Here is a 26495-nt window from a genome sequence, read left to right on the forward strand (position 1 = left end):
ATTCACCATTACAGTCCAGAACACTGCACATTTTACACATCCACTCCCTTTCTCCTTTTCCTCCTCACTGGAAAAGGGTACTTATTGACTCTATTCTCAGACTCAGATCAAAGCCTCTGTCTGGAAAAGCATGTTAAACTTTTAATTGGCTGAGGGAGAGAAGCAGTGTGGGGTTGCCTTCATAAACTCTTAGGTTAGGCCTGAACGCTAATATCTTCGCCCTGTGTATCTAGTCTTCATTTATACTTGGATCCACAACCCTTGTGGCAACCAAATTTATGGAAATCAAATCAGATTTTTAGATTGAATCCTATGTTTTTTCTTAATTCTTACCTTAGTTGACTTATTTACACTTGTGGTCCTGTCAGTTCACCTTATAGCATACTCTCTTCTTTCCACTGTGTTGCTAGGATTAACCCAACACACACATTACACTATTTCTCCAGGAGGGGCAACCCACTTCACAGGCACCAGAAGGAGGAATCTGTACTTTTAAGAGTATTCCAGGAGCTTGTTATAGAGATTAGGAATCACGGAATCCCACAGGCAGTAGTTATAACTTCTTTCTTGGTCCTCATAGGTAGCACGTGCCTCACTCCCAGCATTATAAAGTTGTATCATTATCATCCAACCTGGGGGCTTACTTAATCCACAGTGGTCACAAACATTTACCAAGCAATCTAGAAAAGTTTATTACTACATGCTAAATCATAAATGCTAATCAAAACATGAGGGCAATAAATTAAATCTCGAGCATTAGAATGAACGGGAGCTTCTTAAACAGCATCTCAGTAAGTTTCAACCTTTACTTCAAACACAATACCAAAAAAAAAAAAAAAAAAAAGAACAATATCTGAGTGTAGTTAATTAAGATTCTTCTGAAGGACCAAAGCACACACGCACCTGGTAATTCATGATGGCTCGTAGACACATGATGCAGACATGAACATCATCTTTCTTACTCACTAATCTTGAGTTTTTCAGGGTTCTTCTGCTTGGCAAAGTATTATACCTGTAATTTAACAAAAGGAACACTTGATTTAAAAGCATAGCACAGGCACACACATGAAGAGATGGATATCATTCTCTACCTTTTCAACCAGCTCAGTAAGGAAAAAGGTAAAAAGCACCCCAGCAAATGAAAACTATCTAGAGGGTGAGGCCTGTGCAAATCTATCAGTCACCGTCCTTCAAGGCCAGATTCCCAGAGGCAGTAACTCAGCCCCACTCATAGCATCGGATGAATGTGAGATGTGTAAGATGCAGTCACACTCCCATTCTTACTCAGTGGGCAGGGTAAGTCTGCAGAGGAGACTGGAGATGTGGTACATGCAACCCGCACCTGCTAAAAACAAGTGAGCAACTGAAACTTAGCTCGGACCTTGACCTCCAGCCACATGACCTGATCATAGCCAAACCTTCCTGTTAGTGCTTTCAAGAGGCCCTGCCTAAGAGTTCCCACCTAGGCAAAGTCACAGGATTACTTCAGTGTCACCTAGACATATTGTATATGGAAGCCTTAATATTACATAAATGTCTGCACAGCTTAATCTCCAAATCTGGTTTGGCAGGTACAACTTAAGAGGGAAATTTCAAAACTAAAATGCTTCAAAATAGGGAATAATTTCATTAAGGGCTGAGGAGATACCCAAGTCAGCAATGGGCTTGCTATTCAAGCATGAGGACCTGAGTTTGATCTCCTGAACCCACATAAAAATACCAGGCATGGGGGCACATGTTTATAATCTCAGCACTGGGGCGGTAGAGAATGGAGGATATCTAGGGCTGCCTGGCTTACCAGTCTAGCCTAATTGGTAAGCTCTAGGTCAATGAGAGATGCCATCTCAAAAAAGGTGGACAGAGCTGGGCATGGTGGCGCACACCTTTAACCCCAGCACTCAGGAGGCATTTGGGAGGCACTTGGGAGGATTGCTGAGCTCGAGGCCACCCTGATGCTACATCATGAATTCCAGGTCAGCCTGAGCTAGAGTGAAATCCTACCTCGAAAAAAATAAATAAATAAAAATAAAAATGTTAACAAAGGTCGACAGTACCTAAAGAGTAAGACTCAAGGTAGTCCTCTGGCCTCCATGTGCATGCGCACACATGTTCACATACACGTGCAACCACCTTCCCAATCTATCAACCCTACATTGCTGGAGATTTACCTTAGCTTGCAAATAGTCAAGGACGTAAGATAGTACTTGTAAAAATGGTATCAACAAAAACTTCAATATCAACTTTAAAATTACTGCCTCAGAGTAGAAACAAGCAGGTTATCTCTGCAAATCCAAGCTTGAAATAAAAAAGCACATTCCATAAATTGTCAACTATATCCTCAAAGAGTCAATGGCCAGAATGCTACACAAAAATCACCTACACCCTTTCTTCCTGAACTAATTTTAAAAAAACGTAGAGCTGGAGAGATGGTTCAGTCATTAAGGCACTTTCCAGCAAAGCCTAAGGACCCAAGTTTCATTCCCCAGTATCCCCATAAAGCCAGATACACAAGATAACACATGCATCTGGAGTTCACATTGGCTACAGGCCCTGACACGCCCACTCTCATTCCCATTTTCTCTCCTCCCTCCGTCTCTTTACTTACAAATAAATGAATATTTTTTTAAATCTAGAGGAAAAATTGGTATTAACAATTTCTAAGTCCAAAATATATAGGGCAGATGATAACTGTTATGAAAGGTTTAAAATGGTTCAGACAAGCAGCCATTCTAAATTTCACTTTCTGTTCCAAAACTATCAAAAAGGATAATTCCTTCATTTCATCTAAGCAAATCTTTTAAATATTTTTATTTATTTATTTGAGAGAGAGCACGCACACACATGGGCATGCTAGGACCTCTTGTCACTGAAAACAAATTCTAGATGCATGAGCCACTTTATGTATCTGGCTTTACATGGGTACTGGGGACAAACCAGGGCTAGCAGGCTTTGCAAGCAAGTGCCCTTAATCACTGGGCCATCTCTCCAGATCCCAAGCAAATTTTTAATATTATTTATTTAATAGAGAAAGAGGGAGGGAGGGAAAAAGGAAAGGAAAGAGAATGAGAATAAGTACACCAGGACCTCCAGCCACTGCAAACAAACTCCAGAAGTGTGTGTCCCCTTGTGCACCTGACTAACATGGGTCCTGGGGAATCAAACCTGGGTTTTTTGGCTTTGCAGGCAAAGGCCTTAACCACTAGGCAATCCCTCCAGCCCCCGAACAAAGTTTTTAAAGCACATTAATCAGTCTCTTGCCTATATCTACCTGAATATGAAAACCTTAGCTTGTACTCACTAGTTATAGGAAGTGGCTTTTACTCAAGGACTTCTAGTTTAAGTCATAATTGGAAAGAAAATTTCACCAGTGGAATCTGCTTTTCCTCACCACTGAAGGTAAAAAGCAAAGAAGCTGACATTGAGGAAACCAATTTGGATTTTGGTGTTAGTGTGGCCAATTTTAAAGTCTCAAAATATAACTGTAAACTATATCCCTTCACCATAACTCCAGCCAGAACTTGATAACTGACATATTTCTTGAAAGCCATAGAAACTTACTACAGTACACCTCAAAATTTGGATCAATTAATAAAGTAATATACTGTAATACCTTTTTGTTTGTTTATTTTTGAGGTAGGATCTCACTCTAGCCCAGGCTGACCTGGAATTCTCTGTGAAGTCTCAGAGTGGCTTTGAGCTGACAGCGATCCTCCTACTCTGCCTCCCAAGTGCTGGGATTAAAGGCGTGCAGCACCAGGCACAGCCATCCATAGCACTTTTGAAGTTATTCTTTAAACTTAGTTTTAGATCATTTTATATTATTGCAACTTGTTTTCAATCCAAAATGAAAACTAGGGCTGGAGAGATGGTTTAGTGGTTAAGGCACTTGCCTACAAAGCCTAAGGACTCAGGTTTGATTCCCCAGAACCCACATAAGCCAGATGCACATGGTGGCATATGGATCTGGAGTTTCCTTGCAGTGGCTAAAGGTCCTGGTACATCCATCCTCCCCTCTCAAATAAATAAAAATATATTTTTTTAAATTTCCAAAAAATGAAAACTATCCCTTTAGTAAACTATCAAGTGCTCAGTAAGTGATTGAGGTGAAAAGGTATAAGATTGGGCTGGAGAGATGGCTTAGCGGTTAAGCACTTGCCTGTGAAGCCTAAGAACCCTGGTTCCCCAGGACCCATGTTAGCCAGATGCACAAGAGGGCATACACATCTGGAGTTTGTTTGCAGTGGCTGGAGGCCCTGGCACGCCCATTCTCTCTCTCTCTCTATCTGCCTTTTTCTCTCTCTGTCTGTTGCTCTCAAATAAATAAAAATAAACCAAAAAAAATTTTAAAATGTTACAAAATTGACATTGGGCTGGGGAGATAGCTCAGCAGTTAAAGGCAAAGGCTGAGAGCCCACATAAAGCCAGACACACAAAGTGGCACACGTGTCCAGAGTTCCTTTACAGCACCAAGAGGCCCCGACTCCGCCAAGCTTATGTACGCTCACTTGCATGCTCGCTCTCTTGCTATCTTTCTCATACACTCACGAATAAGAATATTTTAAAAACAGATTAAAATCAACCAAGACATGTTGAGGAAAAAGAAAAACTTCAGCCACAGCTTGAGAAGATCATAATGCTTAGTTCAGCCTGGCTATGTGAGTACTGACTATTTTTTACCATGCAGAAACCAACAAAAATTAGTTCTATCCACCGTATAGTAACACAAAGGGCTTTTATACACTGTGTATTTTTCTGGATCAACATGTAAAATCTATTTAGTAGGGCACATCTTATGTGTATTTGTTAATACTGAAAGAGTTTAAAGAATGGGGATTGAGTGCTGTGGCGCGTGTGAAATGCCACGGGCGTCATCTTCGGTGCTGCATCAGTTACTTTCTCAGCCAGATGCAACTTAAGGAAGGAAAGGGGTTCTTTTTTTCTTTTTTAATGTTTTCATATGTATTTATTTGACCTCGATCCTTAGGCTTCACAGGCAAGTGCCTTAACCGCTAAGCCATCTCTCCAGCCCAATCTTATACCTTTTCACCTCAATCACTTATTGAGCACTTGATAGTTTAGAGGGATAGTTTTCATTTTTTTGGAAGTCATTTCTCTAGCCCAGGAAAGGGTTTATTTTCAGCATATAGTTGGGCTGTAAAACCTCAAGACGTACCCCAGTGACAAACTTCTTCCAGCAAGAGTCTACCACCTAAGTATTCCACAACTTTCCCAAACACCACTAAATATTAAGTATTCAACCACATGAGTCTGGGGGGAGGGCCATTTTACATTCAAACACCACAGTACCACAATAAAAAATTGAAAAATAAAATATCAAATAAAAAGTTCAAAATTAGAAAATAGACAGCATATAAAATTCCAATAAAATCAATGAATATTTTGCTCATTCATGATTTTCTATGCTCTTTAATAAACCTAAACTTCATCAAAATGCATTGTATTTCATTTAAAAGTTATGTTCTCTAATTTTTAGGTTACACAAAAGTAGAAAAGAATACAAAGCAATATCAAAATTTGTGTTTAAAATTATAGCATGACAAAATTTTTATTTATTTATTTATTTATTTTGGTTTGTTTTTTTTTTGAGGTAAGGTCTCTGTCTGGTCCAGGTTGACCTGGAATTCACTATATAATCTCAGGGTGGCCTCAAACTCACAGCAACTGTCCTACCTTTGCCTCCCAAGTGCTGGGATTAAAGGCGTGCGCCACCACACTGGGCTAGCATGACAAAAGTTTAAAGCCCAGTAGTATAGCCCATAATAACAAAACCATGCCATGGACAGAACAAGAAAATCTGTGTCATTAACTCTGAGCCTTTCTTCATGCAGGTAACAAAACTGAAGCTCAAAGGAATTATATCCACCCACATGGCAAGGAATAGATGAGGCCAGACCAGACCCCGGGTCTCCTCCCTGGGATTTAGGGCAATTACCTCCTACCAGTTGCTTCTCACCAACAGACCCTCCAGCAATCTACCAGGCTATCATATGGTAAAGACTCTCCTACAGCCATCTGTGGAGGCTGGATAGTACCATCATCCCCAGTGTTCCCACCTCAGTCCCATGCTGGTGTCACATCTTGCCCTAAATATTCTGCTACCCACGACTGGGGCTAGCTTGCCCCCAGCAGCAGCAACTGGGAAAGTCCTACAGAAACTGTCAATCCACTTGGTATACAAGGTTTTCTGCTTCAATCTTACACCTCATACATGATTTACTAGGTAGAAACTCATGTGGGCAACAGAATAAGTTCTAGGTCAGTCTGGGCTAGAGTGTGACCTCAAAAACCCAAAACTATGTTATTTATTTATTTTTGGTTTTGTGAAGTAGAGTCTCTCTACCCCAGGTTGACCTGGAATTCAGTATGTAGTCTCAGGATGGTCTCAAACTCACAGAGATACTACCTCTGCCTCCTGAATGCTGTGATTAAAGGCATGTGCCACCTAAAAATATGGTCTAGGTTTCAATCCATTTAGAGGCAGAGAGTAAACTAGATATTAGGATCATAATGTTCTTCCCACCCCACTCACTCTACAGGTTGTCACCTATAGGCCTCTGCACATGGACAGCTGGTCCAGATCGACCCAGATGGGGCAGATGTATAGGTTTCTGTGAGAAGACTACACCATACCACAATAGCTATGGGCAAAAGCAGAGAATATCAGCAAAAAACCTCAGCTTTGAAAATCTCTTTTCCTGGAATTACAAGTGTCTCCTTGGGTGTCAAAAGGGTGGAATACAGTGGTCAACAGTTTGCACAGAGAAAGGACAAGGTAACTGATTATTACACAAAACTGCCATGGACATGGCACAATGAGTCACCTAAGGGTAGACTATCTCAGTGGTAATCTGACACGAGTTAAAAACTCAATCAGTGCTGGAGAGATGGCTTAGCTCTTAAAAGCACTTGCTTGCAAAGCCTAATGGCCTGAGTGATTCCCAATACCCACATAAAGCTAGATGCACAAAGATGGCACATGCATCTGGAATTTGTTTGCAGTGACAGGAGACCCCATCATGCCCATTTTCTCCCACTCTCTCTTCTCTTTCCTCAAATGAGTAAGTTAAAATATTTAAAGACAAAATCAATCATCAGCCAGACACAGCGGCACATGCTTGGGCTTCTAGCCCACAAAAAGATGTGGCAAGAAGATGATGACTTTGAAGGTAGCCTGGGCTCTATAGCAACAACCAGTCACCTTTAAGGGGGAGGAAGGGAGGAAGGGAGGAAGAGGAGGAGAAGGAAAAGGAAGAGGACAAACAGGAACAGCAAACAACTATACTCTGAAAAACCAAAAAAAGAAATAAGGAAAGGAAGGAAGAGGGCTGGGGGAATGGCTTAGTAGTTAAGGCATTTGCCTGCAAAGCCTTATAACCCAGGTTCAATCCCCAGTAACCATGTAAGCCAGCACATGTGTCTGGAGTTCATTACAGTGGCTAGAGGTCCTGGAGCACCCTTTCCTTCCTTCCTTCCTTCCTTCCTTCCTTCCTTCCTTCCTTCCTTCCTTCCTTCCTTCCTTCCTTCCTTCCTTCTCTCTCTCTCTCTCTCTCTCTCTCTCTCTCTCTCTCTCTCTCTCTCTCTCTCTCTCTCATACACAAATAAAAATTTTAAAAGAAAAAGAAACTAGCATTAACAGCCAAGTACTGTTTTATCATCATGTTAAATTAAATACGCTGCCTTTGAAAGGACAGATAAGGCAACTTATACCTGACTGTACTTCACAACCATTCAAGCTAAAGCAGCTTCCTGCATAAGCAGTAGCCATCCTAGTTAACTATTAGCATAAACCTTCCACAATAATAAGCTTACAGGGATTCAGTGGGTGGCTTGATAGGATGCTTCTGAACTATTATCTTTAGCATGTTAATTATGCTACAGAAATACCTAAAACAAAACCGGTTGCTAAAAAGCACTGTGTTCCTGAAGGTACTGTGACGCTTCAAGTAAAACAGACTATCTGAGCAGAACAAGATCAGAAACTGTTCCTCTGATTCACAGCAGGTATTTAGAACAGGTCCCTAGTGGTTTCCTCGGTCCTGCCCCAAGTAGCACGCCACGTGATCCCAGGCTCTGTCAACAGCTAATGGTGCATGATCCATTGAAATCAGCTTCTCTGGCAGTGGGCTGCCCTCAGCCCTTCTTTATAGAGAAGCGAGAGAAGGCAGTGGGGTGGGGGTGCAGGAGGAGAGGGGCCCTAGAGGGTACTCAAGCTGCACTCCTCCAGTAGCTGCCAGGCTGTGGCTCCTGGTTTTCAAGGCTACTGTGCACGAAGAAAGGAGTCCAGCTGCTAAAATGGTGCAAAGCTTCCTGAGACCCAGTTGTTTTTTCCTGAACAGGGTTGGCCAGATATTGTTTCAGGATTTTACTTAATATCTAAAGCTGTGAAATTCTACTCTTTTTTTTTTTTCGCTCTCGTTATTCTTATGGATGACAGCATTTTCAGAGGCCTTCCTCAACCATTTTCATGAGTATCCTGTAACAGCCATTTAGAGACTGTTTTTTTTTTTTTTTTCTGCACACCTGTCCATTATAAAGCATAACCATGCTTTCAAGCGAGGGCAGTTGAAGAGGTCCTGGAACAACCCTCCCCGACAGGTGCTCAAAGGGAAATAGTTTAGCCACCTAGGACATTGTCTATCTTGAGCAGTAAACACTCCCTTGTCCTCAACAAGGTAGCTGGAAATCTGCTGGGAACCTGGACCTCAATGTGTACTAATCTGCTTGTATATCCTGCTCCAAACAATCTAGTTATTTCTTAGCAAGCACTGGGGGTCAGTTCCTATTCAAATATGTTCTTAGATCCAGGATTGGAACAGCAGTGAACCTCCAGCCTGGACTGGCTGTGAATGTATGCAGAGTAAGGCAAACTGTTCTCTACATGAATTTTTTAAGGAGAAACCCATAGCTACCATCTTATGCCTGCATATAAGTACACATACATATGATTAAAATTAGATGCATCTTAGGAAGGAATATTCACAATAGAAAAAAAATGTTATGTAACCCAACCCAAATCTCTCAATCAAACAAGAGAATCACTCAAACTACTCCCCTAGCAACTGATCCATCTCCCCCCAAAAAAGTCCTATAAAGAAAGGGCCCAGACCACTTTCTGGTGCCCATGAACTCTCTCTATTCTCAAGTGTCCCACTGCCTTGTTGGCAGTGTACCTTAAGCCTTCACCATCACTTTGCTCTTAATAAAATTTCTTACTGCTTTGATACTGGTGTGTGCCTTTATTGGATTCCTCAAGTAAGATGCCAAGAACCTGGAACTAAACAGGGACCACCAGCAACACCCCTGGTGACTTGCAGCAGATTTCCTGAGAGGGCTGAGAGAAACAACTACCACTGCTAACTGAGAAGAGAGAATGAGATACAGATGTACCATGGATGGATGGTGCCTAATATCAGCCTGAGAGCCGTTGGGGCTCTAGAAGCCTGTATACCACTCAGGAATATCCCAGAAGTCAGAACATCTCCTGTGTCCCTTTACTTGAGCACCTGCCACTTGTAGAAAAAATGAGAGAGCAGTATTTCTTTTTTTGAAACAATTGTTGAGAGAGTGTGTGCATGCGTGTGCATAGGTATGCCAGAGCCTCTTGCCCTTGCAAACAAACTCCAGATGCATGTACCACTTTGTGCATCTGGCTTTATAGGTACTAGGGAATCAAATCCAGGCTGGCAGGCTTTCTATCAACTTGTACCTTCCTAAGCCCTAAACTAAAACCATAGATGCTGCTTTAGCATTCAAAGATGATATTCCATCTTAGAAGAACTACAGTGAGAATTTACAACCTCTGTCAATATAGAAAAAAGATTACAAAAATGGATTAAGATCTAAACCAAACACTTAGATCTGAGGAGATTGCTCAGTGGTTAAAGACACTTGAGTGCAAAGTCTTTCAGCCCAAGTTCAATTCCCCAGCAACAACATAAAGCCAGAGGCAAAGAGTTGAGCAAGCATTTGGTGTTCACTTTCAGTGGCAAGAGACCCTGTGCACCTATACACAAACCAAAACAGAAGCCAGGCATTAGAGATGTAAGCCTAAAATTACAACACTCAAGAGTTAGAGGCAGGAGGATCAGGAGTGAGGAGTACAAGGTCACCCTGGATCTACCTAAAACAACAAGAAAAACAAATTACTATCAACATGTTTAGTGGTTTTGATACATATGTCAGCATGCATGGTCACAAGAACATGAGATAACAATAAATGAAGATGTTACAAATAAATGCTAATATAAGCAGTAGATATAAAACCTGTAATATCTACAACCAGCTTTTACTAAACCTGTACAGAATATGTCCTTTTTAGTACTGTATGATGAGACCTGCCACCTGTATCACCTACACTACACATGACAATGAGTCTGCTAAGAAGCCCAAAGCAAATTCCTCAACCTACTCAGTGTATGGTAGCAGGTGCTACAAAGAAAGGTATTTCTGGGGTTGGAGAGATGGCTTAGTGGTTAAGGCTCTTGCTTGCAAAGCCAAAGGACCTCTGTTCGATTCCCCAGCACCCGCATAACCAGATGCACAAGGGGGCACATGTATCTGGAATTTGTTTGCAGTGGCTAGAGGCCCTGGTGTACCCATTCTCTCTCTCTCTCTCTGACTCTTTCCCTATCTCAAAAAAAAAAAAAAAATTTTTTTTTTTTAAAAAAGAAAGGTATTTCTGTTTTGAGAGCTCATTAGAATGACTGACAAACGAGCTCCCACCAAACAAACCAATCTGTCAAAAAGAAGGTGAGGCCAAGCAAAGAGATCCCAGACACTGCAGTCTTGAATCTGTTTTACAACATATGGGAACTTACCTTTCCAGTTACATGATCACAGACTAAATTATACGTAATGCTCATTAATGCACTAGAATCATGTCTTACAGTCCTTAAACTACTACCTATCATAAGTGAAGAGGGGGGATGGGAAAGGAGGAGAAGGAAATGGTTAGGAATATAAAGCTGTACATTTACCAAAAAAAAAAAAAAAAAAATCAAGCCAGGCGTGGTGGTACACACCTTTAATCCCAGCACTAGGGAGGCAGAGGTAGGAGGCTTGCTGTGAGTTGGAGGACCCCCTAAGACTCCATAGTGAATTCCAGGTCAGCCTGGGCTAGGGTGAGACCCTACCTTGATAACCCCCCCCAAAAAATAAATAAATAAATAAAAATAAATAAATAAATAAAATAAGTGGTCCATTAAATAATAATTATATAAGATATAACAATAATAATAAATAATAAATTTTTTATTTGTTTATATTTTCACGTATTTATTTATTTGAAGAAGGGAGGGATGGAGAGGAAGGGAGAGAATGGGCACACCAGCGACCCCTGCATATGGAATCCAGCATGTGCAGGGTCCTGGATTTGATCCACCCATATACACAAATACATACAGACAATAGAAAAGCAGTGTACAATGTGCAATCTGTACATGTCTGTCTCTCTCCTGTATTTCTCTTGCCCTAAGACTAAATATGAAAACTCTGAGTGCTCCTGAAATCAGGCTCTCCCAAGTCTGCCAAAAAGGTTTTACAAAGGCTGTCTAATGCAGCTTCCATGCCAACATTGGAGATGTTTAATACATAGGTGCTAATGGCAGTAAGTATATCATTTTTCTCTCACAAGAAATATTTTTAGTCTTAGATATTAAACTAATATCTGCTTATAAGTATAGCAATTGGAACTCCTTTGGATGCTGAAGTTAGAGTTCAACCCAATTGGAATGCAGTACCCAGTGGTATGTCACATCCTCTGGCAGAACTGGACTAGGCATTTACGGCTCCAAGGTCTGAGCTATTAGTACCTTAACTGCGATTTGGGGTTTTAGGTTTCCTCTCTCTTACCCTTCAGACATGACATCACTTGGGCATGTATTTTATCAATTAAACTCATAAAATATATGATGCTTACAAAATGAGCCAAGTAGTTTGCCGACTGTCCCCATAGCCAAAAGAAACAGAGCTGAAACAGTTCAACGGAGGTAATTCAGAGTGGGGACAGATGGGGGCAGAAAGAAAAAAGGGAGGGAGACAGAAACAAGGAGAGAGGGATGAAGGGAGAAATAAAAATTGTAATGATTTTTTTAGGCCAAAGTCTACGTTCCCTATTAGAGAAACAGGTGACAGGACAGTGAGAGTAGAATCTGTACTCAGAGGTCTCAATACAGCTTTCCAATAGACCAAGTGAAAGGCAACTTCTAAACTTGAGATAAGAATGCAGTTATTAATGTGAATTTTTGATCACCATCATATTACCTTTGTCAAAAGCAACTACTATTGGAGAGCTACTTAAGAATCATGCACCCCTGTTTATAAAATGCAAGGAAACCTATTTACTTATGATCTTTAATTGAAAACATTTCTATGGGGCTGGAGAGATGGCTTAGTGGTTAAGGCTCTTGCCTACAAAGCCTAAAGACTCAGGTTTGATTGCCTGGTATTTGTATAAGCCAGAAGCACATGGTGGTGCATGCATCTGGAATTCATTGCAGTGGCTGGAGGCCCTGGCATGCTTATTCTCTCTCTATCTGACTCTTTTCTCTCTCTCTCCAATAAAAAGAAAAAGAAAACATTTCTATGCCTGTTCTAAATTACCCCCTTTTCTTCATAAACTCTCAATAAATCAATACTGGTTCAGTTCTTAGACTGGCTGAGTCCATGCAGGAAGCCCCAGGTCTGATCTCCAGTACTGCATAAGCTGAGAAAGATGGTGCATACCTACAAACTCAGCATGTGGGAAGTAGAGGCAGGAGGATCAGCAGTTCAGGGTCATCCTCAGCTATCTAGGGAGTTCAAGGATAGCCTGTGCTTAAAGAGACTGTTTTTATTAAAAAAAATAAAAGAAATAAAAGAAACCAAGAAATCATTGCTGGTGTTATGACAATTGCATAGCCCGGCCTTCCGATTATTGCCCACACCAGTTCTAGGCTGCTTTCTGCCAGACTCAATGGCAATGCTCCCAGCACAAGCCATGCAGTATGACACTGTTTGGGTGCAACTTCTTTCTAACTCTTTCTAGCATTTTCTCTCCTTCTAAACTTCTGACAAAAATATTAATTATCTGCATTCTCACTGGGTCAAAGAGAAAATTCAAGGTTTGGGAATAATATTTTCAAAAATATTTTTCTTACAGTTTTCCCCTTTTGTTCTTTTTATAAGATGTATTTGTATTTATTTAAGAGAGAGAGAAAGAGAGAGAGAATGGGCATGCCAGGGCCTCTAGCCACTGCAAATTACCTCCAGGTTCATGTGCCACCACATGCATCTGGTTTACATGGGACCTGAAGAACTGGACCTGGATCCTTAGGCTTCATAGGCAAGCCTTAACCACTAAGCTATCTCTCCAGCCCAGATTTCCCTTGTTAAGTTAGGCAAATACTGAGTCATACACTTGCAATAAATAAGTGGAGCAAGGAGAAGAAACACAGCCAGAATTAAATATGGCTGACAACTCAATGGAGAAAAGCATGAAATCATGGTGAACTTTTTATAAGCTTGGCAGGAAGAGGACCATGGGGTGGGGGAGAATGCTCTCTACTTACATAAAATGGAAAAGTAGTAACTCTGAGTCCAACCTCCTTGTGAATCAAGACATAATGTGTTTTGAGGTATTAATATAGAATTCACCGAGGTTTTTGGTGAAACTGTAATGTTTGAAGTTGAGAATTTAGGTAATTTTCCCTCAACAATTCAAACTGAAAGTAAAATACTACTGTTGAAATAAAGAACTTAAAGGAGGAGCTTCTCTCTCAAATAACCCTGTTTTACAACCCAAATAGCCAAGAGTTGGTGTTCCTATACTCTTGTATTTTTGAATGGCTATAAATATTCTATCATATACTTGGGTCTGCCTGAGTTCATGTGGCATGGCATTAGCATGAACTAGAAAAAGGCAAATTGGGAAGGATTAGCAAAAGCTGACCCCATGCCCAGGGTACTGTGGGGCAGAGGCTAGGGAGCTGAGCATCTCCTACCGATGCTACATCCCCCCTAGCAGGAACAATCTACACAGTGACATATGGACACTCTGATGAATAAACAGGTTATTACTAGAAGGGAAAACCAATCTCCCTTTCATCAAACTGGCAGGACAGCACAGTAGGAGACTAGGCCAGGCCACTTTACTACCAATCTACTTCATTCATGTTGGATCCCAGGCAATTTGGTTAACCACTAGGGATTATAGCAGTGGCATCTCAAAAGATTAGGTGACGGAAAGCTCTCAGCAAACTGAACAGTTGATAAAAGCTTCCCCCAACACACCCAGTAAAAATCCAACTTTCTGTATTTCTGTGTTATTTACAACTTTTTAAAAATTACTCTCAGAAAAAAATAGGCCAGGAATGGAATTCAAAGATCAGAAAAACCACAAACAATGAGCTAAATTTAAATTCTTATCTTTTCACATAAATCCACTAGATCACAAAAATAAATAATGAGCTAAATTTAAACTCTTTATCTCTTCAAAAAATCTACCAAGGTGGTAAACACAGGATGGTGACTATTTGTGACATGCTATTTCATGGTAATAACAGTCTAGGGAGAAAAACATGGAAATCTCATCTGGGGAGAATATAAGTTTCAGAAGCAATGTTAATTAGTGGTTAATATCCTAAAGAGGGTGTAGATCTTTATATCCTCACCCAAGTGGGAAAGGTCAACCAGTGTGAGGCCATGGCATTTCCAGCTATGCAGCCTCTGACTGCTCTAACAGCCCACCATCTCCCACACACTACAAGGCAAGGGTCCTTCCCATGCATGCTTGACCCTTGACACAGGGTTCTGTTGACCTCTTGAGCTTTCATCTGGAGCAGGCTTTACCCATCCGGAGAACCAACTTGGCCATCAACCAGCTTACACCTGACCCTTTTTCCAGGTACTAAGTTCTACCCTCTTTTCCATTAGAATTCAAAAACATTTATTTTGTTGATATTATCTTGAACCTAAAAGCATTAATTTTGAATATCTTTTTTAAATCATATTTTATTTATTTGACAGAGAGGAAGAGAGAGAATGGGCATGCCAGGGCCTCCAGCCACTGCAAACGAACTCAAGATGCATGCACCACCTTGAGCATCTGGCTAACATGGGTCTTGGAGAATCGAACCTAGGTCCTTTGGATCTGCAGGCAAACACCTTAACTGCTAAGCCATCCCTCCATCCCTAATCTTGACTACCTTAAAATTAAAAATCACGTTCTCTCCTATCTGAAACACTGCCTTTGCTGTCAGCATGAGCTGCACAGACGTGCAGAGATTACACCATTGACTTCAGCTGGACCTGTAGCAGCACATGGGCAGACCCGATCTCAACTGAAGATGTGTCACAGTACGGAGACAGTGAATAGGAAGTTTCTGCTGCCTGCTGTACTGACACTTTCCAAACCCGCAAGGGGACAATAATACAGAATCCAACAGTCCAGTGCAAGGTGTTTCCTGTTATCAAGTGCTTAATAATCAATTTTAAACTAAAAAGTTCAAGACAATACAGGGAGACTAAAATCTCATTTCTTCTTCCAATATTAACCAGTCACTTTGGACAAGCAACACTTGGTAAGAGCACTATTTCTATGCTATTACCTGGAGACTAGAAAGAGGGACTGAAGTCTGAATTCACTATGAGATGTTTTTAAGTAAATCTGCCTGAATGAAACATGTTTAGAAAATACAAATATCAGTTTCTATTTTTAAAGGAAAAAAACACTATATTAGTAAAAACATATTACACCTTAAAGGTTCAAATTCTTAAAATGAGGAGTCATAATATAACAGTGTAATGATGTTTAAAAAGCAGCAGATTTTAATCCCAGGACAGTGGCCTGAGCCATGAGGTTGTCACATGATAACATGAAGAACAGTCCTGAGACTGGACCGCAATGTGCCATCAGCTCTCTTGAATGCCATTTTCACCCATGACTTAGGAGACACTTTGGTCTGAAGCCCTGTCATCAGAATGTAAACTGACTCTGCTCCAGAGACAGCAAAGGAGAAGCTGCTCTGGAGGTACTTCAAGTGAAGTTACTCAGACAAGGAGACCAGTCTGCTGGTGGTGTGAGATAGACGCAACCAAAGCAAAGGTAGACACAGGACAGGGACTGAATAGAGGTGACAATCAGAAATGAGATGGTAGAATAAAAGGAACACAACAAAAGAAAACCAGAAAGCGAAGGGAGTGAGAGGAAGGGGGTGGTGAGAGAGGAAAACAAACTGAACAATGTTGGATATACGAAAAACATGTTACACTCTGCCTGTGCTTTCATTGCTATGGAATCACAAGAGCTAAACTGTAATTGATGGATGCTGTTTAGGGAAAAGAAAAATCTAAGCATCAGATCAATACATGACAGGAATACCATTGTCATGCTGGCATTTTTGAGTTATAAGAAGCCAGGAGACAAAATGAAATGAAATTAAATATTCCTTTCCTGAATTTCAAACTGTTGAAACACAAAACAGAAGGCTGTGATTGGTGGTTTCTTAGTGGTCATCTTCCAGCACACCTGCCAACCAGGAATGTCACAGAGCCAGTCTCTCTTCAGATGGCATTTCCGTAATGTCTACTGCTATACTTTTGGTCCGTCATTCTAATTACAAATGAATTCTCGCACAATTTACCTTGAGCCAAATGGGAAGTAGCTTTGATGTCCCTGTATCCTGCCTTCCAGGGTCACATTAACCTCCTTGAATCTGGGATAGTTCCCTGATTCTCCCACTGTACTAGAAATACTGTGCCTTTCATGGCATAGGCTTTAATAATTTAAAAATGCATGATGAATAATTCATCAGCAAGAGGAATCTGTGTCAGTGGTAGCTGGCTGATATATGATACTTCTAAGAAATGATGCAAAACCAAATTCAAATATACTTTGTAAATTAAGTCCCTTATATGTAATTATAGTTAATCTAGTGGTAAGAATTTCCATCTGAGGACTGGGATGGTTACGGAATTCTTCAGACACAATTGGCCTTTCTTTAACTTCCAAATGAGCCCGCATGTCCCTCTGCCCACATGTGGACTTGATGCAGACTAGCAGGTTTATGACCCTTGGCGCACTGCAAATGCCAGGAGGTGAACTGAAACACTGCTCATTAGTTTTTCATCAATTCATTCTAAACTTATTACCATTTATAGCATTTGTTAACAGAAAAAAAAAAACGAGTGGTTTGTTGGTGGTATTATATTCAAACATCAAATCTTTCAGAAGAAATCGTCCTCATTATAGAGATGATTTTTTTAACTTTCCATGATCCCAAAGCAAGATAAAGGCATAAGAGGTAATGAAAAGGGAAGCCAATGTGAAAAGCCTGGAAGCCACATATTCACTGGCTCTAACCTGGCACATACACTCCTCCACAATGACCCAAAGTCTCCATGAGCTGAAACACTTAAAGGAATAACAGCATCCTCCAGATGATGCCTGAAATAAGTGAGAGAAATTTTTGAAGCTACAAAGAAAAATCAACATTTGGAAACAAGATTGGTGGTTTCTTGTTGAGAGGGAGGGAGAACCCTGTGGTGTGAAGTCATATTAATACAATTCTGTGTCAAACTCAAGAACTGCAGATTGCCAACTTGTCTTGGATAATATTTCTACCTAAACTGGCAAGAGTGTTGACCTCCTCACCAAGGTACAGTTTACTCTAAGTGCAGTGCCTGACAAATCAGAGAAGCTATTTTCCATTACTGAACGTTGGCATTATTATACTCATTACTGGTACAGGTGGTCAGCGCTGGTCCTCCCTTAGTATGGCAACATTTGAGCAAGGAAATTTAACAGGAAATCCTCGGGACAAAATAAAGTTGCCAGCTTCCAGTACACCTAACCGAAGGAACACTGCTTAGCAGCATCTCATTACAGACACTGTCATACAGCATTCTGCCCTGTGACCAAGAACATATCCCACACCACACACCTGAGCCCCCCATGGAGGAACGTGGCTGCAGAAGGCAATGAGCAACAATAGGGTCTCAGGTCTCAAATCACTGTTTCTACCCTTAAAAAATGTACCTGAATCCCAACAGCAATATCTGCCCAGTTCAGAAACTTCCTTGCTACAAGATGGCAGTGAAGCATTTGGCACAACTGTCTCACTTCCTTTGTTGAATCAGTGTATACAGGAAGCTACATGTAGTGCTATAGAAGGATGGCCAAAAGAAGGGGCCATGAACTCCTACAAAACAACCTTTCTTTAAAAGATTTTTCCATTTATTTATTTATTAGAGACAGGGAGACAGAAGGAGAGAATATGAGTACACTAGGGTCTCTAGCCACTGCAAATGAACTCCAGATGCATTGCTACCTCATGCATCTGCCTTACGTGGGACCTGGAGAATCAAACCTGGGTCCTTAGGCTTCACAGGCATGCACCTTAACTGCTAAGACACCTCTCCAGCCCCCCCCCACACACACAAAAAAAACCAATTTTTAGAGTCACTGGAACTGAAAGTGATGAGTGACTAGACTGATGCATGGCCCAAGGAGGGAGAACCCTGTGGTGCCGGGTCTTCCTCCTGACTAAGGTGCTTACCGCAGTGCAGAGTGTCTTCCAGAGCGGGATACACTGTTGCCCACAGGTGACGGCAGGTTGCTCCCTCTGTGCAGGTCCTCAATGGACCTACTCCAGGGCTTTGACTTGTCCACCGAACTCTCCACGGTACTTTCCACACTTTCAAAGTCAAAACTAAAACAAAAGAGGAAGGCCACTGAAGACACAGAAATGACTTTCACATATACGTGGATGGACTTAACCTGTTGTTCTTGAAACATGTGTATACATTAATATGAGAAGTCTTTGCAGACAAAGATGACTAAAAAGGAAACATGAAAGAAGTTCTATGGTCTCAAAGTCAGCTTTGAACATATCACACAAACAATAAACAGCAGAAAGTAGGTAGTGATTCATTATTTGTATTTTACTTGCTAGCTTACTAATACTAATTACTAACAATGCTGTTCTGGAAGGAGGGGAAAGAGTCTTACAGCTGTCTTCATTTTGGTTTAGCAAGTCAATATGTTAGGCATATACTAATTTATTCCTACCCATCAATTCCCACTGAGCATCTTCTCTACATGTGTTGGCAAGTGCACTTTTCCAACCATATGTGATACATTACCAGTGGAGTTATAGATTTGCTTTGATTTGGGAATCTCTGCCCACTGTGGTACTCTTTAAAGTAAGACTTGTTTCTCTGACATTTTTTTGAGGTTATTACTCATGTTAACCATGTTAGAATAAATGGCAAGTAAGTTGCTCATTCTTGTATAGTTTTAGGGGAAAAGTTTCTAAACAGACAGGCCTTTGTGTTCCAAACATCCCTGCCTCTCCCCTCACAAACCAGTGACTCTGCTTTCTCATAAAAACACTGTTGTTCTACCAAGAGTTTTACCAGGCAACACCAGATCACACAAAACACAGAACAGATACCCTCTATAATTAGTATATTCTGGAAGACTTTAGAAGATCTTGAAGAAAAAATAATGTATGTTGAAAATAACCTATGGCTCTTTATATAAAAGCATGACTTTCAAAGAAAGATACACCATCAAAACTGTCATCTGAGGAGGAGGGGTACTCCCTGACTTCATGCCCAATCACACAGCAGGGACTGAAGCACACAGTCAGTGCAGGGGCTGATCCCAGACAATTTTGACATGTCTTTGCATGCAAGAAACAATGCCAGAAAGAGACAGAACGGGGTAATCTAAGAAAACCGGGAGTATAAAAATTGAAGGCTATACTAAACTGGAGGAGGGAATTTGAGGAAACAGCTAAGATCACTCATGGCATCAACATGCTCACCAGGTCCCTCAGCAGTGTTCCACTCAAAGGCTCCTCTCCGCTCCTCCCCACTCACAGGAGGCGGAAAAGAAACACCTTAGTGAATTAGTGAGTGCTTCCATCTTAGCGTTAGGGTCTTGGGGCTACTGTCTCACTTTCCGTGGGCTGGGAAATTGTTAATGCCGAGGAACAATAAGCAATTTTTCAGCCCATTAGTTCAAAGATAAAAGTAATGCAATTTATTATCTAGATAAAGTAAAACAAATGAAAACCAATAAGCACAGAGTTTAAAGTGAATGCCCCAAACAAACAAAACCAAAGGTGCAAAAGTAGGAAGCAAGAACTCTGAAGTCTGGTCTTCTACTGCCACTGTTTTACCCTGTGCACTACAGCACCCAGCCCAGAACCAGCAGCCTTCCCCCTGTTCCTGTGAGGAGAGCTCCTCTGAGAAACATGTTTTGCAAGCCCTAGTCATGTAGGTAAAGAAATCATTATGGCAATCATATACATGCTAATGTGATTACTTTTGATTTTTCTCTCAATACTATAAACATTACTGTAGAGGTAAATGTTTGCAAGAGGGATTCTTATTTTGCTTTGTCACATCATATGGTGCATATGGTGAGAGAAGCAGGTGGGAAGTGCTGGAGACAGGGAAAGCACATCCTACATGCTGGGATTAAAGGCATGCACCACCATGCCTAGCGTCTGTAATCTTTTCAAAGTAGTCACTTTTTCTAGTATTTGTGAGGAGAAAGCTCTAATTATTCTTACCTTACACATTTACAAACTAAGCTGCTACATGAACTTGCTTTGAGACCCCCTCACATATTACAAGAAATAGTAAAGTAAAACTCAGCAGAAAGTTTGAAGCTTCCTGAGAAAGTGTTTGTGTGAAATAGTATCTGTTGATTCTGGAATATTTCCTAATTAAAAGAAAAAAGTGAAAGGGAATGAATGCCTTGTTAAAATGTACACTTTGTAATCCTGTTACAAATCATTCCTAAAGTCAGAAAATGAAGACTGTCATAAAATAACATGGTTAAACAAGTTAATTTTTGAGTTTTTTCCCTCTGCACTACTATAGTTTTTTCCTTTTTCAGCTTGGGGAAAGACATCAAAACCATGCAGATATATAGGACTTCAAAAGGGGAAAGCATCTTCCTTATTGGCTCCTTCCTCTAGGGCCACTGTCTATCTACGCATCCTTCTGTATATATTTACCACCATATATTCCACATACACACACAGAGCAGTACTAGGGCTTGAACATAGGGCCCTGCATATGCTAAAGCAAAGGTTCCATACCACCTGCCCTACATCCCATCTCCATCCATTCCACACCCCCAAATTTAATAGAAAATAGCCACTCTTATGCAAACTGTTTTATGTGTTCTACAATATGTCATATACTGCTCTCAATAGCTGCTAGCACAATCTACCACACAGATATAGCAAACTTAAGCCCCTAGGGAAAAACTTCTTAAGGGCTGAGATTATAGCTCAGTAGCAGAACACAGTCTAATATTTGATACCCCATAATGGGAGGTAGGGAGGTGGAGATACATGCACTTCTTTTAAAAATAGCCATTCCTGGGTTGGAGAGATGGCTTTAGCTGTTAAGATACTTGCCTTCCAAGCCTCAGGACCCAGGTTCGATTCCCCAGAACCCTTATAAGCCAGATGCACATGGTGACACATGCATCTGGAGTTTGTTTGCAGTGACTAAAGAGCCTGGCACATCCATATTCATTCTCTATCTCTAATAAATATCACTTAAAAAAAAGAGGCCCTGTTTCAAAGAAGTGGAGCACAGACAACTCTGATGTCCACACATGTGCTGTGGCATGTATGCATGTGTAAACACTTGCACACAGGTTTTAAAAACTAACCATTCCTCCAAATGTTTTTTTTTTGTTTGTTTGTTTGTTTGTTTGTTTGAGGTAGGGTTTTCCTGTAGCTCAGGCTGACCTGGAATTTACTATGTAATCTCAGGGTGGCCTCGAACTCACAGCAATCCTACCTCTGCCTCTCAAATTCTGGGATTAAAAGTGTGCACCACCATGCCCAGATCAACCATGAATTTTGCTCACCTATTTTATTTCTGACTTAAAGACATTTCTAATATCAATTATATGCTTTGTTTTTAGTTACAAAAACAGACACAAATCTCCTTAAGCCCTCCCACCTGTGCTTGTGGGTGTCTGCCTTTGGTGAGGTATGTAATTTTACCATGGCACCACATTTGTGACCACATGACATACAAACGCGAGTAAGCCAAGTTTACTTACGTGACTGCATACTGCGCAAAAGAAAGATATTCTACAAGGACATCGAGGCCTTTGTTTTCTTCATTCAAAAACTCTCTGACCCAGCTAGTGAGAAAAACAAACAAAAAATCACTGATGAGGGTGATCACATGACCTGCCATGGAAAAGACACAACAGGGATTTTTTTTTTTTTTTTTTACAATAGGGAATTTTGATTTTCCACCAGAAATATCCCAAATGTGAAAGGAAAGCCCAGACTATATCCAGAAAGGTGGGGCCTTCTGGATGCAGTATGAAAACCACGTTTCAACAGGCAAGAATGAGGAGCAAACCATGCATGCATGCATCATTACATTTTACTGCTTTGGAGACTTGAGATAACCTATAAAAAACTTTCTTAAATAAGAAACTTTCTTGGTGTACTTTTTCTACCACGACTGATCCCTAGTCTCACTGTTGCAGGAGCCCAGCCGGCACAAAGAATAATGCCGTAGCCACTGAAAACCAGCTTCTTCTTGGCTCACTGAACAGGCTGAAGAAACCACTAAAGCAGCCAGTGAGCGGCCAGTGTTTATGGGCTTCTGGAAATTCAATAGGGCTAACCATCTGCTTAATTTTTTCCATGAATATAAAACCCATTTAAAAGGAGGCAAGCACCACAGATCATCAGCAAGGCCAGCATGTGACCAAAAGTTTTGAAGACCCATTATTAAATCATTCTATCTTGCAGTTAAACAATTCCCTAAAAATTTCTACACAATTTTATTTGTTCTTCAAAATGACTCAGACAGACAACATAGTCAATTAGCACTTTCAGGGTCTTCGGATAAATAACTGTCACCCAGTTTTTCACATTTCTCCTACTGCATTCATCTTCAGGGACCGTGTGGTTTCAAAGGAAACCTCCCCATGGGTGAAAGTTCAATGAGTACAGAAAAAGGCTGGCTATCACCACTAAGATGACACTAAAGCCAGCTTTCCATACTGTATTCCCACAAAAGGTGCCTAGCTATGGATTGCACACTTATTATGGAAGTTATGTGTGTTAGCTATGAAAGCAACAGTGGGACAATCCTACAATGTGCCCCTAAGAAAGAACTAATCATTAAGAAGAAAAAACTGAGTGCACTCAGATATTTAATTTACTTTATTTATTTATTGGTTTTCTGATGTAGGGTCTCACTCTGGCCCAGGCTGATGTAGAATTAACTATGTAGTCTCAGGATGGCCTTGAACTCAGTGATCCTCCCACCTCTGCCTCCTGGGATTAAAGGCGTGCACCACCACACCTGGTGCTATTTTACTTTACTTTTCATTTTGCTTGTTAGTTTTTGTGTAATCTTCTATTTCCTTTTCTCTGACCCTATCATCTCCATGATGTAGATTCAGGCAGACCAAAATTTGCAGGAGACAGTAAGGTGGGAAGCTCGTCACCTTGACTTGTATTTTTTCCCCAAAGTGCCACAAATAGGCTATCAAAAAAGTAACTGTATGTAAGCATGAGTCTAGTGTGACAACACTGGCAAAGAAAATCTCATCTGTTTATTCTCACAAAGAGCTTTAGTAACAGAAAACTAACAGGGTTGATGACTGGTCAAAGTTGAAGTTCCCAAACCATCCACATAGTTGATCTCACAACATCTACTGGCTGATACTTTAAATATTGCTTGTGCTGCTAAGTCTCTGGAGACAATGAACATTTTTTTAAAAAATTTATTTCTGAGACAGACAGACAGAGAGAGAGAGAGAGAGAGAGAGAGAGAGAGAAAATGGATGCACCAGGGCCTCTAGCCACTGCAAATAAACTACAGACAAATGTGCCACTGTGTGTATCTGCCTTATGTAGGACCCAGAGAATAGAACATGGATCCTTAGGCTTCATAGGCAAGTGCCTTAACTGCTAAGCCACCTCTCCAGCCTTGAACATTTTTTTTAAAGACTGATAATTAGAAGTGTAGAAATAGAAGGGGAAAATCCTCTTTATACCCGGCAGTGGACATAAGGGAGACAGACACCACTCATCAACACTGGCTGACTGTTACTCTTTAAATTCAGCCCCTAACCGCTTTTCTGGTATCTGCCTGTGGGCTCTAACTATACAAGGCTTGTGAAGATGGATGGGTTTTTAATATGAAAAGAAGCCACTAAGGTCCAGAGTTTTCACAACAGTAATAGTTTCACATGTTGACAGTTGCTCTCTAATTTGGGAGTTGAGAAAAACAATCATTGGCCTTGGTCGTGCAGACACTGCCTGGGAGTACAGGAATACCCCAGCACGACCGCGGTGTTCCCCACTCCTCCAGCCAACAGCATATCTATCTCATAGGGATGGACAGTCAGCCCGAAAGTGAAAGACAGGAATCTGCTGCTTAGATCTTAAAAAGAATCCTAGACCACAAATTCTCTGCCTCTGATTGAATGTAACTACTACCCTTACACCCTATGTGATTTAGGAAAGAATGAGTTATCAAGCCTTCAAGACTGAGGGCTTTGTTCCAGTTATCAAATACATCAACATGGCAATGTCATTTCAGCAACAAGGGGATTATCATAAGAAAAGTAACACTCCTCACTCTTTGCCCTGTCCTTTCTGTCCTGACTTTTTCTCTGGCTACAAGAAAACAGAGTTAAGAGTGAACTTCAATGAAAATTCAGGAATAAGGAAAGAAAATGGGTGAAACTGTGAAGGGGCCACTTTTAAAGCAGTGTCTTAACTCCGAAGGGACTGAATATTGACACTTTATGTTACAGGTTTATGGATTTAATCATTCAATGACGCCATCATATATTGAGGGCTACATTTTCCTCTTTTTGTATGCTATACAAACTTTTTTTTAAAAAATGTGTTGCCAATAGGTAAATTGTTTCAAATTGGGTGATTATAGGTTCTGGAAAATAGAATTATTTCTGACTCTGTCACTATCAATTACTTTGAGTGCCTCACAGATTCAAATGTAATTACCATATGTTATAAATTTTAGTTTAGGCAAATTATAAATCAGATGTTTGGAAGCTGGGAGAAATGAATAATGAAAAATAGTTCTGGAAAAACTGTATCTAAAGAAGCCATGTGAGTGCAACTAGTCACTGCTCATTGCAGCCTGCTCAAAGCTTTGTTTTATACTTTTTACTTTTTAAATTTTATTCATTAGAGAGAAAGAGGCAGAGAGATGGGGGAAATGTGCCATGTGCCAGAGCTTCAGCCACTGCAAACAAACTCCAGACTCATGTGTCACCTTGTACATTTGGCTTAACATGGGAACTAGAGAATCAAACCTGGGTCCTTAAGCTTCACAGGCAAGCACCTCAATCGCTAAGCCGTCTCTCCAGCCTGTTTCATACTTTTGTTTCCCTCTTTGTATCTTAGATTCATGTTATCCTTGTATGGAAAATTAAGTTTTAAAGGACCCTCCTAGTTTCCAACTACCAAGATCAAGAAATATGCACAAACAATTCACAAGACAAAAAGAGAAATAATTAATGTCCTTTGCTGGTCTCATTTAAAGAGAAGCCTTACTGTCAGACTGCAGGAAACAAAGTTAATAAAATTTATTGCTCAAGTAGGCCTGGAACTCACAGCGATCCTCTACCTCTGCCTCCCACGTTCTGGGACCAACAAGTCTGGCCCTAATATTTGTGGTAGGTGCTGAGACTATGACTCAGAAGTTAAGGCACTTGCTTGCACAGCTTGCCAACCTGAGTTCAATTCTCCAGTATGCACCTAAAGCCAGATGCACAAAGAGAAATATGCATCTGCAGTTGATTTGCAGTGGAAAGAGGGCATATCTGTGTTTTCTCTTTTTCTCCCTACCTCCATACCAAATAAACATATAAAAAATACTTTCAAGATTGGAGAGATGTCTCAATGGTTAAGGTGCTTGCCTACAAAACCTAACAACCCAAGTTTGATTCTCCAGTATCTATGTAAAGCCAGATGCACAAAGTGGCACATGTATCTGGGGTCCATTTGCAGAGGCTAGAGGCCTTGGCATGCCCATTCTCTGTCTGTCTTCTCTCTGCTTGGGAATAAATAAGATATATCTTTAAATATTTTTTAAAATATTTGTGGTACCAGACTTTTGATACATAAAATCGCATATGTGTAGATGACAGGAAAGTAGATGCAAAACTTAGAGCAAAAAGGATGATGGGAGGAGGAGGAGGAGAGGAGAAGGGGTGGTGAAGTGTGATGGGAATATGCTCAAAGTAAATTATATTCTTGCATGAAAATGGCCTTATGTAACCCTGTGTAATAAGGTTTTCAAAGAATTAATTAAATAAGTAACTAAGGCAGGGTTGAGTTTTATTGTTCCCTCTGTTGGGCGTTCTTGGGTAAAGCTGCCAAGACTACAGGATACATCTCTTCACTCTATGCAGTCTGGGGAGGGAAAGCATACCAGGTAAAGAACAACCTCAGCAG

The 26495-nt window shown here is 40.7% G+C and overlaps 1 protein-coding gene across 8 annotated transcripts in view; it reads right to left on the reverse strand.

Annotated features, from left to right (window-relative positions):
- The window catches only part of Fmnl2 (formin like 2), a 323333-nt gene that overhangs the window by 68057 nt on the left and 228781 nt on the right, over positions 1–26495 (reverse strand). For all 8 annotated transcript variants that reach the window (XM_045147180.1, XM_045147184.1, XM_045147176.1 and 5 more), the window contains exons 5-7: positions 22097–22180; positions 18555–18707; positions 904–1012 (exon numbers count right to left, since the gene is read on the reverse strand). In XM_045147180.1, the coding sequence (XP_045003115.1) occupies positions 904–1012; positions 18555–18707; positions 22097–22180 (346 nt within the window). The remainder of the gene's footprint in view (positions 1–903; positions 1013–18554; positions 18708–22096; positions 22181–26495) is intronic.

The sequence above is a fragment of the Jaculus jaculus genome, chromosome 4 (genome assembly GCF_020740685.1).
Source record: "Jaculus jaculus isolate mJacJac1 chromosome 4, mJacJac1.mat.Y.cur, whole genome shotgun sequence".
Taxonomy (NCBI): domain Eukaryota; kingdom Metazoa; phylum Chordata; class Mammalia; order Rodentia; family Dipodidae; genus Jaculus; species Jaculus jaculus.